Source organism: Stegastes partitus, unplaced genomic scaffold (assembly GCF_000690725.1).
Source record: "Stegastes partitus isolate 25-593 unplaced genomic scaffold, Stegastes_partitus-1.0.2 Scaffold2490, whole genome shotgun sequence".
NCBI lineage: Eukaryota > Metazoa > Chordata > Actinopteri > Pomacentridae > Stegastes > Stegastes partitus.
The window spans coordinates 30576-43659 of NW_007580221.1; the positions used below are offsets into that span (position 1 = coordinate 30576).

Here is a 13084-nt window from a genome sequence, read left to right on the forward strand (position 1 = left end):
TTTAACTTCAGCTCATGAAAAATGGAAGCAGAAGTGTTTATGATGCTCAGTGTGTCAAAAACAACACTACAACAAAACCTAGTGAAATGTGACTCCAGGAGCAGACACGTGTCCACAGAAAAACAGAAAGAGGGGCGGATTTTGTGTATAATTTGTCTTGAATGATTTTGTGCATTTTCTGCAGCGGAGAAAGAAATTACAATTTTTAAATTTAATGAAATATTTCTGCAAGTTTCGCCATATTAGTTAATGTTTCTGTTTGCTATTTAAATATGTCTGTGTAGGCTTAGTAGGTTAACTCGGGTTTACGACTGTGTCAAAGTCCAGGGTTGGCTCACAGCTTGTTGAGGGGGTCTGCTGCTGCGCTGCTGCTGCGCTGCAAACAAGGAGCCATTATTTTTGCAGCCGTCACAGCTCAGAGACGCACAACGGCACCGACACGCTTTGTTTGGGCTTGTGACAGTGCAGAAAACAGACGCTTTGCACGGTCAAAATGTTGAGGAAATCTCTCGTAAACATCGGACTGGGAGTGAACCGGCAGCAGCGTAAAGGGATCCAGAAAGTAACCTCCGGATTCAACTATGGAGAGACGCCGCGCCGCGACGCAGCGACCTCCACCAGCAGCAGCAGCACCTTGATGGGTGACAACAAAGTGAAAACCATGGCTGAATTAGGGGGACCGAGTTTCCTCAACAGCCTGTACTGGCTTTTTGTCAAGGGATATTTCCAAACGACGCAGCAGTTGCAAGTAAGTGGGTCAGCAGACGAGGGAAATGAGTTTTGCGCAGGGCGAGGACTACATGAGAAATCCTGTTTGTTCTTCATCTGAACTCTAGTGCACCCATCTCTGCAGCTTTTCACCCTGAATTCTGCTCAAGTTGTCAGTTTAGTCACATTCCACTGTGGTTCCCAACCCGTGCAGTGGTTTCAGGGCTTTTCATCTTGACATTCCTCGCGTTTTAATTACGCAGCGATGGAAATGAGAAGAATGCAGCATCTTTTCTGAAGTGTCCAGCAACTAACACAATGTCATCTACAGAGCTTAAAGCTTTCCTGTGAGCAGCAGTGGCAGTAAAGTGGGAACCTTAATGAGCTTTTCACTGGATTCACTTACATTTAATGGAATTGCAGGCAAAAAACAGTTCAAAATGTTGAGTATACTGCAAAAAATGTGCATCATGTAGCCCATTTAAGAGCTGGATTGTCAGTGTATCAGACATGAAGTTGGCACTAGTTGATTAAAAAACAATGTGTGTGTTTTGCCAACAAGGATCACACTGAAGCATTGTGCAACTGGAAAAGTCTTTTATATGCTGCCACAGGCAATGAAGTCAGCCCTACTACAGTATAAGGAAGTGTGTAGTACAACATGTCACTAATAATCCCCAACGATACAATCTGTCATTAAAACAAAAGTCAAAGCTGATTCTGTTTTTTGGATCCAGACAGCAGATATAAGTGATCTGAGCAATGACGTTATAGTAGCTGCTTTCACTGCTGGCACCGACTAGAAGAATACAACAGTTTATTTTGTTTTTTGCAATTGTTTAGTCAAACTGCTTCAGCTGCGTTATCTCCAAAACAGCACCAACACACCCAGTTAAATACACTGTAGGTAGGTAATTGTGCCATTAGGTTTACTATTTATTTAAATAGGCATAATACAATGTCCTAGTAATGAACATTATATAAATATATTATACGTGAATTGATATGTTTTCAGTTTCACCGTTCAAAGGTTGAATTGTTGATCATTTCTGATTCCTGTAGGCAACAGATTATGGAAATAGACACCCTCTTTTCACTCCCCCCCTCTCATTAAACACGTAATAACCCAATAAATAACTCATTACCTTACATTATTTGCTCAAAGATCGAGCACTGCAAGATCTACGGCCCGTTGTGGAAGTCTAAATACGGCCCCTTGGTGGTGGTGAACGTGGCCAGTGCCGAGCTGATAGAGCAGGTGCTGAGGCAGGAGGGGAGACACCCGGTCCGGACCGACATGCCCCACTGGAGGGACTACAGGGAGCTGAGGAACCAGGCCCACGGACCCCTGACAGAGTGAGTGAAACACGTTCTCCGGCTTTACATCCACTTCTGTGTCCTAAATCCATACCGCATTCTAGTTGGAAAAATGGAAACTTGCTCAGATTTTGCATCCACCTGAACAGATTTGTGTTTAATCTGCTTCTCACAAACATGCTTTATTCAGGTTCTACTGATAAACTGAGCTTTGCTGTGCAGGATGAGATGAATTTATGATTTGTGGTATCAGGGGGATATAAAAAAAACACCTTGAGCTGAGCTGTCACACGTTGAACCAGGGAACAGGTTGTTTGGTGTCTTGAGATCCAATTAAAATTAGTATTTTTTTATCCATCCCACACTAAATCTGTGGATTCAAAAGTTAATATACAGTCAATATACAATATATATAAGACCAAAGTTCCCCTTTTTTCAAGTTTGACGTGCAAAAAAGCATTAAAATGAAGCCAATACAGTGATTCAGCAGTCAGAATGAGACAAATGAAGTGAGTTTACCCTTCAAAGCGTATCCTCTGGGTATAAAATTACCTCCTTTTGTTGCTACCCTTTCACTGTCCCCCAGCAATGAAGTAAAATCGTGGAAAACAAGGGAGAATTTGTTACTAAAACGACCGCTCGAGTAGCCTTATTATTGAGGCGCATAGCACAACGTCCACAGTTCTATTCCCAGCAGAGTATCCCATATCTGCCTCTCTCGTCTCATGTTTCATGCTTCCTGTTAACTTTGGCAGCTACAACACCTGATTTGGCAAACTCACACTGCTGCTGCCTTGAATAAAAGCTTTAAAGACACCTGGACCAGCCTTTAAAGCGCTTGTAAACATAATATCATCCTGTGCAATCTAATGATCAGATTTCAGTCATTTAATTGAATACCAGGACTGTGTTGCTACTGCGTGCTTGCGATGCACGCTCAGGGAAGACAAGGTTCATAAACAATGCAGAGTAGGAGGGACCAGGATTCAGTCTGGGCCTGCAGATCATTTTTTGCCTTTGGCTCCCATATCAGGACAGGTATCATTAACAGTTTCATAAGTAATGTCAAGGAATGCACGAGGACAGACCTGTGGACTGCAATGAGGAATGACTGAGTCACTGCAGCTCTGCTTCGCTGGTATTCAGTCGTTCCTGTCAGACTTGTTCCAGCAGCACTTGTTGTTGCTGAACCACAGCAATGCTGAGAGGCTTCAGACAGGCTGGCACTCTGACAGTCAGGGTACTCTCATTCAGATGTATTTAACCTTCTGAATTCCAGACTGTTTATTGCTCCGTTGACTCATTTTTTACTGAAATATCAAGTCCTACACTTCTATGGAAACAGCACAACCTTGGCTATAAAAAGACTCAAAAACGACTTCTGTGCAGTATGACACAGTTATTAAGGCTTTAATCATAAACAAAGAAACAACACAGTTGAACTCCTTTGATTGTTTATTTTTCAAAAATGGGGAAAAAAAACTGAAATCATCATGTCCACTGATTTTCTAAGTGCCCACAGGTGTTTCCAATACTGGAAAAAGAAATGCGTAAACAGGCTATACATAATGAAAAAGTTCCTGGATTTTTGCCACTTGACTGTTGGTCACAGCAGAGTCAGTCATGACTTCAGGACTCCAACTAAAGGAGTGCAGATTTTTCTGTTTTTTACAGAATCTGCTTTATGCAAACTTTCTGTTTTTGGCAATTTTTTAAATAAGACATTAGAATGAAGTGATTTTGATGAAATATCACGCTTTTTAATTTTTTTTAAAAGAGGTGGCACATCACTGAAAGTTGAAAATCTGTTGATTCTTTCCGTTTGTACAGTTTGTGGCTCTGATAAATGGTGTCAATTTTTTTTTCAAAAATAACTTCCAATCTGCAGAAATGTTTTTGAGTTCAGATGGCTAAAGCATCTTTTCAACTAATGAAAGAGCAGTTCAGAGTCTGCTCCTGCTTTTACAATCTAACCTCTATCCATCCATTATCTACACACCGCTCAGTCCTCTGTAGGGTCATAGGGGGCTGCAACTCTCCCAGCTGACTCAGGGTGAAGGCAGGGGACACCCTGGACAGGTCACCAGTCTATCACAGGGCTACACTTAGAGACAGACAACCAAGCACACTCNCATTTTTTACTGAAATATCAAGTCCTACACTTCTATGGAAACAGCACAACCTTGGCTATAAAAAGACTCAAAAACGACTTCTGTGCAGTATAACACAGTTATTAAGGCTTTAATCATAAAAAAGAAACAACACAGTTGAACTTCTTTGATTGTTTATTTTTCAAAAATGGAAAAAAAACCTGAAATCATCATGTCCACTGATTTTCTAAGTGCCCACGGGTGTTTCCAATACTGGAAACAGAAATGCGTAAACACGCTATACATAATGAAAAGTTCCTGGATTTTTGCCACTTGACTGTTGGTCACAGCAGAGTCAGTCATGACTTCAGGATTCCAACTAAGAGTGCAGATTTTTTTGTTTTTTACAGAATCTGGTTTATGCAAACTTTCTGTTTTTGGCAATTTTTTAAATAAGACATTAGAATAAAGTGATTTTGATGAAATATCACGCTTTTTAAATTTTTTTTAAAAGAGGTGCCACATCACTGAAAGTTGAAAATCTGTTGATTCTTTCCATTTGTACAGTTTGTGGCTCTGATAAAAGGTGTCAATTTTCAATTTTTTTTCCAAAAATAACTTTCAATCTGCTCCTGCTTTTACAATCTAACCTCTATCCATCCATTATCTATATACCGCTCAGTCCTCTGTAGGGTCGCGAGGGGGCTGCAGCTCTCCCAGCTGACTCAGGGTGAAGGTAGGGGACACCCTGGACAGGTCACCAGTCTATCACAGGGCTACACTTAGAGACAGACAAGCAAACTCACATTGACACCCACGGACAATTTAGGATCACCAATTAACCTCAGCCTGTTTTTGGACTGTGTGGGAGGAAACCGGAGAACCTGGAGAGAACCCACGCTGCACGGGGAGAACATGCAAACTCCCAACCTAACCTCTTTTTTTAATATACTTAAGACACTGCAGCAGACATACTACCTCAAAAATTAGGGCTCACAAATATATATTTAATTTTCAAAAGCTGCAAATCTTATTGAAACTGGAGGGAACGCTGCATTTGTTTTTTGGTTCTGTTTTCGGTAACAACAATGGAGCTTTTTGTCCCAACAGAATAACAGGAATCAGGCTTTGGATGCACAGATGATACTTGTTAGAAGAATTCATTCAGTCACTGTATGGGTTTGGCAGGCAAAAAGAAAAATATAGAATATATGATATGATACAAAACAGAACGAGCCATGAGTCAGATATTTCACATTTCAGATTAGAATAGAAAAGAATGTTTTTAATGTCATCATACAAAAGCTACAACAAAATTAAAAGACAACTCCAGTGGTGCAAACATATAAAAGTATAAAAAGACAAATAAGAATATATACATGTATTTTAAGGCTGGACCCGAATAGCCAACTATTCGTTCGCTGTGCTGGAACTGGGATACCAATTTTGATCACCGAATAGTCATCGTCTTGTCAGCCTGAGAGCAGCTCCTGTACCACACCAAGATGTTGTGGGTGAGGATGCTCTCTATAGAAGGACAGCAGCAGTTCTTGGGACAGGTTGATCTTTCTCCGTGACCTTAAAAAGTGTAGACGCTGCTGTGCCTTTTTCACCAGGGCATTGGTGTTGGTGCCCCATGTGAGGTCCTGAGAAAAGTATGTTGAAGTCACTGACTCTCTACGGTGTCCCCCCTGGATGAGAAGGGGGTCCTCCCTCTTTCGCCTGAAGACCAGCACCAACTCCTTTGTCTTTGAGGAGCTGAGTGCCAGGTTATTGAGGGAACACCAGGTAGTGAGGTTCAGGACCTCCTCTCTGTAGACCGTCTCATCATTGTTATGAATCAGCCCAACCACAGTAGTGTCATCAGTTAATTTGACAAAGATGTTGCTGCTGTGGGTTGGTGCACATTCGTGGGTGTACAAGGTGTACAGCATGGGGCTGAGCGCACAGCCCTGAGGGGCCCCAGTGCTCACTGTCAGCACTGAGGAGTGGTGGAGCCCCAACCTGACTGACTGCAGACGGTTGGTGAGACAGTCTCTGATCCATCTGCAGGTGTGCTGGCCGATGCCCAGACTGCACAGTTTGAACAGCAGTCTGCTTGGAACAAGTGTGTTAAAAGCAGAACTGAAGTCCACAAACAACATCCTCGCATAATTACCACATTGTTCAAGATGTTGACACACTGTGTGGAGATTAGAATTTAGCATCAAGTTTCCAGGGAAGTGGTCCGATGCAGGCATCTCTTTAAGTTACTCTTAAACCGTCTGGAGGTGACTTTAAATGTGTCCGTTTGAAATAATTAAATCATCAAGAACTAAACGTCTTTCTTAAAGTGTTAATCCTGGTTCACAGGATGGGAGCCAACTGGCAGCGCATCCGCAGCATCTTGAACCCTCGGATGTTGAAGCCCAAACATGTGTCGTCGTACGCCAACACCATCAACGAGGTGGTGACGGACTTCATCCAGAGAGTGGCCTGGCTGAGGGATAGAAGCGGACAGGGAGTTCTGGTCAATGACCTGACTGGAGAACTCTACAAATTTGCTTTTGAAGGTCAGCAGAGAACAAACAAGTTGCATGTTTTCACTTAATCAGCTCTGGAACCTCGTCTTTTTTTTTTGATGCTTGGAAACATCTTGACTACAAGCAGCAAATGTTGGTTTAAGAAACTGCATACTGTTATAATTCAACAGAACATGAGGCACAACGTGACATAATCAAACTACGGTCAGAGACATTAGCATTGTTGTAGCATTAATATTTACAGTACAAACTGCACAACACTGAGCTTCGGCACAGGCAACTCCTGTTTTGTCTTTATCATTACTGATCACATGTAAAACTCGGGACGCCCTCAGCCTCGTTCCACTTGTCCTTGACTCTTTCACTCCTGCACACTTCTTTTTTGGCTACAACAGAATCAAGTTTCTATTTGTTCAGCCACCTTTTACTGTGTGTGTGCTGATGTTCAGAGTGTTTTGGCCTTGACAGCTGATTAGATAAAGTGAGATACACTGAGGGTTTGATCACCAGGAGGCACCTTTAACAATGGGATTGTCTGTGTTTTAGTTCAAGTTAGTGTTTACTTATGGTTTAGACTTTTCTGAAGCAGTTTTAAAGCCCCATCACGTGAGAATGATAGTATTCTGGTAAATATGTTAATTTCTTTCTTGCTGAAAGTTAGTTAGGATTGTTTTTATCCTCACATGAGTTGCACAAGTTCCTTCCAGCAGCCAGCTCTGTCCAGAGATAACAAGCTGCCAGCACACGTTCACACTTCTCACCAACAGGATGTTTTCTTTTGTGTGACCATGAAATAAATCGCAACAATCACTGGGAGGTTTAAATGGGGTATTTGCGAGGACAGAGTCAGGTTAACTGGCTGCTTCTGTTTCCAGTATTTGCAACAAACTATGCCAAAAAACTGCCGGCTGTAGCTTCATATGTAGCGAACAGACGTGATGATGTCACTGTTCCTCTCAACAAACTTTGAAATGTCAAGTGATTCCTTTAACACTCGGAATCCTAAACAGTTGGGTGTTTTTCACTGCAATACAAAGTCCTGTGCCTCTATGGAAACAGAACAACCATGACTAGAAATAAAAAGAGCCTACACACACACACACACACACACCATTTTGCACAGTCAGGCCATAAATCAAAGAATTGACTTAAAACACAACTTGCAAATTGTTGCTCAAAAATGGCGGCTCCTTGTACTAAAGATATTTTACTAGCTACGTTATTAATTGCTGCCACACTTTTCTCCTGTTTATATTGTCTGTGTCTAAACACTGGCTGCATTTTAGTCTCAGATGTTTTGTCACATGACTGTTGGTCACAGCTGATTAACTAATAACTTCATGGTTACGTAGACGAGTGCAGAACTTTTAGTTTTTTTTTTTACAGAATCTGGTTTCTTGAAGTGGTTTATTTTTTTTTTGACAGATTTAAAGAAAATCTAAACAGAATTTTCAGCCTGGATTTGGGTAACTCGTGTGGAACGCCACACTGCAGATGAGTAGTTCAAGGACTGTCAGGAAGTTGCAAATCGTACAATTCTTTGTCTTTTTACAGTTACTGGCTCTGATAAATGATATTTTGTATATTTTAAAATAAAATAAGTTACTTTTCAGGGGCATTCAGAGGGTTAGACACCAGCAAATCTGCCAAATTGTTAACTTCTGCCTGGTGTCACACAGGAAAAATTCAATTTTCAATTCAATTTTATTTGTATAGCGCAGTTTACAACACGTTATCACACAGCGCTTAACAAAATAAGGTATAGACCTTACAAAAAGACACAACACGCTCACACTTGTCTACCTACTTTGGGTTTTAGGTTTTTCAGGTCTTTACAGTTTGGGGAGTACCATTTCTTGTGACAATGAAAGTTGAAGGTTCATGAGAGACAACATGTTGAACTATGTGAACTCTGTTTACTGTTGTTTATGTGGTGTGAACAAATTGTACAATTATTCTGAGACTTTTCTTCAGCTGCTCTTTGAAGGGCTTGTGTTGCTCTGCCTTCCTCTTTAGACTACCCTGAAGGTGTTCTATTGGATTCAAGTAAGGAAGCATATTTAGCCAGAACATAGTTTTTAGTTTTTCTTTCCTGAGAAACTCTTGTACACTGCAAAAAAAGGGTAGCCCAAATATAAGATATAAACACTAATTTTGAGAAGAAAATGACCTAAAACTAGTTAAAAGGTTCATAAAAAGTGTGGTGCAGAACTATGAGCTATAGAAAACAGTCTGAACATTTAATACCCAGACTGGATATGTGTTGCAGATAATTCAGTTCTTTCGAGTCAAAAAGAACATTTTAGATATCTGCATCGTCTTTTTTTATAGGACAAATAGCAGCACTTTTACTGTGTATGTGTGTGATGGGTTTCTCATTACAGAAATCTACTGTTGAGTTGCAGGTATCTGCAGTTCATATTGCAGATCTTCCTCTGAACTATGACAGTTTCAGATGTCTACAGTTTAATTCTAGTTCAGGATATCTGTAATTGCCCTCAGTCAACGGTATCTACATTGTCTATTGTAGATATGTTGTTTAAGCAGCCAGAATGACACTGCAGATATCTCATACTGGAAATCTGCCTTTTCAAAATGTAATTACAGATATGTTGAATTGAGTTTTGACTAAACAAATTATGTCGCAGATATCTGTAGTTACGTCAGAAGCGATGGAAATTCGCTGGAAGAAGCCGGTGTGGCTTGTTTTCCAAGCACACTGTGGCACTGTGACTCTAACCACATATTTCAAACCATTTTGTTGACTTATCAAATGAGGTCAAAGCTCTGGTTAATTTTATCCACAAATTCCTAATGAATGACGTTCTCATTCTCCACAAACTTGTTGCTGATAAGCTTTTCTAGCAGTCGTTACTTCTTCTAACACTGTTTAAACGCTTTGCTGGACCAGTATCCAATTGGAAGCCTCACACGTGCAGCATCACGGACAATTCAGACTAGTCAAAAAGACATCGATTTCACTCCAGATGGTCAAACGCATTAAAAAAGCTGGTCTTAGTGAGGCGTGCTTCATCGCCTTAACATCAGTTTTGACTCTCACTAATGCTTTTGTGGCTGAATTGAGCAAATTCCTGAAACCAGAGAATATTTTCCAGACTCCTACAGATGAATGTCAATGGGTTTGGAAAAATAGTAATATCAAAAATCATAGTAATGCATAATACTGAGTGTAGGCAGTGCTGAAAGATTTCTTTATGGATTTTTTGAATATGGAGAGAGGAAGATTCTCTGATGCCTTTGGGAGAAAATATAGCCAAATAAGATGTTCAGCCATCACTTATGGGTCTAATATTGAGATGTCCACATAATTTTGGCTATAAAAAATACAGCAAACTCGTTGAAAGGGAGAAAAGTTGAAAAGTTTTGAGTTTGGTTTCAGTTTATTCAGCTCTACTGGCCTGATCAAGTTTGGGAAAAAGTCCTTCTTCCAAGCGTCCTGCGAAAAAAATCTCATCCAAACTCAGCAACGGCACATCTCATGTCTAGGAACGTTCTGTAATTTTGTATTTTTAAACTGTATAAAGCAACGCGTTCGTGGTATAATCATTGTATTTTTAACTGCAGGGATCTGTTCGGTGTTGTTTGAGACCCGTATGGGCTGCATAAACGAGGACGTGCCGGAGGAAACCCAGAAGTTCATCGTCTCCGTGGGGGAAATGTTCCGACTCTCCCCGGTCATCGTCCTCTTCCCTCGGTTCATGTGGCCTTACCTGCCGTTCTGGAAGAAGTTTGTTGCGACCTGGGATCATCTCTTCAAAGTCGGTGAGTGATTTTCGACCAGTGAATAAAAGTGTAGCATGTTTCAAGAGAGTTACTAATTAATGTATGATCATTGATGTTTAAAAATTAGTATTTTTCTTGTTATATGACTATGTACTCTGAAGTTCCTTTGAAGAAAGACCAAAAAAAGCCTTTATACACTGGCTCTTGTTTTTATGCTTAATATTTATTGTACATTCAAAGTTTTCTGATGCATCATGTTTTGTTTTGGGTTTTTTTGTTAGAAACTTTTGTCTTTTTTCCGAATTCTGAATTTTTTTTTATTGCTCCTGTCACATTTTTCTTCACTGTGCGCCCATTTCTTTCAGCAATATAAAGTCCTGTACCTCTATGGAAACAGCACAACCATGGCTAGACGTAGAGAGAACTCAGCTATGTCTCTATTGCAGTTATAAAGCCATAAATCAGAAAAAAGGGAATTGCTTTGACATGTACAGCATTTTTCCAAGTGCTCACAGTTGTTACCAGCACTGCAGAGAAATTGTTGCTTACATATTAGTAATATTTATGTTCTTAGTTTGTTTACAGATTTGTTCTTCTGTGGCATTCGTCCATAAACCTTCTAAAAACACATGCTGCATTTCAGAATTTCATGTGTGGATGATGCATATAGGTAGTTCATGGCTCCATAAATAAAAATCCAGCCTCAGTAGTCCACAGGGAGCATGCTGTCCAAGTCAGACCTGAAACTTTCTCTAAGACTATCAACCACAGTGAAAAATGTGAAAATATGCACTGTTTAGTTTTGTGGTTACAGCTAAATTAATCGTTGCTTCTCAGCTGTTGTTGTTGTTTTTTTTATAGAATCTGTTTTCGACAAACACTTTATTTTTGACAAATTTTAAACAAGACATACAGAATACGGAAAGGGCTAAAAAAAATAAAAAATCACAGTTTTAAACTTCGATTTGTTACATTTTTTCTGTCTGTTTTCATGACAGAGCCAAATGTCACAGATGATTTGTTAAAGGACTGTCTGCAAGATGAAAATTCATGATTTTTTCCCCCCTGTTTTTACTAATCTAGCTAAAACTTAGTGTAATTTTGGCCATTTATTTAAAAAGATGACATGCCTTGTAATGCAACAGTGAAATACAGCATGCATTAAAACAGTTAAGGGCCACATTAAGTGCACTTTAAACAAAATATCCCTGGAAAGGTGATGCAGTATTACAGGAATACTGCAGCCTTACTGTGCAGTTTGTTAGAAATAAAAGGACACCAGTGGCTAGCTGAATGATAGGTGAAAACAAATCCACAAACATAAAACTGATCGGAAAGGATTGGCGAATGGGCTGCAGAAATGTAAATTATACATCATTTGTTGTGAAGAGGCTTTTAAGTAAACAAGACAGAGTCAAATGAAACACAGGTGGTTGTGAAGGTGCTGACGTTTATTATTCAGTTTGATTGACTCTTCATATAGAGATATTAAGAGAAGAAATTAAACCATAATTAGCTGTAGACATTCTCACAATCTAACACAAAACAAGATAAGGAAAAGACACTTGAATAACTTGTGCACTTTCTGTCTCAGCTGTTACTTGTCATGTGTCGATGCTTTTTCTGACTAATCGCGGTCCAACAAGGTTACTAGAGCTCAGACGCCATTTATCAGGCTGCACTATCAAATAATTCCAAGGTCAACAGATTGTGGTGATTCTCTCAGAGGATAAAGTCCGTCAGACAGCTGTCGTCCTGCTGTTCTTTTTCCACGACAGCCTCTGAACCAGATCCCTCACTGTGTCTCTATCGCCATCCAGTGGTCAGAACTGTCTCCCACGAGCTGTGGTTGTCCTGTGAGAAATCAATGAGTTGGATTCTCTCTTGTGTCTCACAGCTGAAGATTTGGTGAAGAAGAAAATGGAGGAGATCCAGGAGAACGTGCAGCTGGACCGGAACGTTGAGGGAGCGTATCTCACACATCTGCTGCTCAGCGACCAGATGACGGTGACGGAGATCCTGGGCAGCATCACCGAACTCCTGCTGGCAGGAGTCGACACGGTGAGCGTTCCCAGACGTCGTACAGTTACAGAAGTAAACGGTGTGTTTAGTCTCAGGAATACATGCACAAGGGGTCTGTGCAGAAACAAAGACAGGACCACAATTGCACAAAACTTCTTCCTCTGATAATGATACACAAAAGCAAAAAAAAAAAGATAAAGAAAGAAAATAGGTCTCTAATTTCTCTTCTCTCAGACTTTCTCCCGCCAAGTTTGTGTTCAGTTTATGTGCATCCTTCATGTTTACATCGCAGATATGTGAGTTTCTAGTGAAAGGAACAATAGAAAACAAAATTAAAGACATTTTCTTCTCATTCAGATATTCAAACAAATCCACTTTTCTTCTTCCAGGCGGACCAGGCCTGAGTGCAAACACAAATCACATGCAGCATAATTCTCGGTATCATATTCAGTTGTAATCATCTTAAATGTGCAGTTTATTGTCACTCCAGAGCTCTTTACTCTGAACAACACATGTTGAACTTTTCCTGATTATAAAAACATCACTTGTGCTACAATTTGCACACATCGTTTGACCAAAAACCGCTCATTTGTCCAACATAAAGGAAGGTATATTTTTATGTCAGCTGACTCTATAATAATATCTTCTGATGTCTCCTACGACAGCCAACTTTAGGCACAC

The 13084-nt window shown here is 40.2% G+C and overlaps 1 protein-coding gene across 1 annotated transcript; it reads left to right on the forward strand.

Moving 5' to 3' along the window:
* Nucleotides 1-244: 244 nt before the first annotated feature.
* Nucleotides 245-12515, forward strand: cyp27a3 (cytochrome P450 family 27 subfamily A member 3; the record flags this gene model as incomplete). Its single annotated transcript, XM_008305377.1, has 5 exons — nt 245-748; nt 1874-2064; nt 6468-6667; nt 10223-10420; nt 12279-12515. Coding segments are annotated over exons 1-5 (1081 nt in total), but the record flags the coding sequence as incomplete, so codon positions are not given.
* Between the last annotated feature and the right edge of the window lie 569 nt (nt 12516-13084).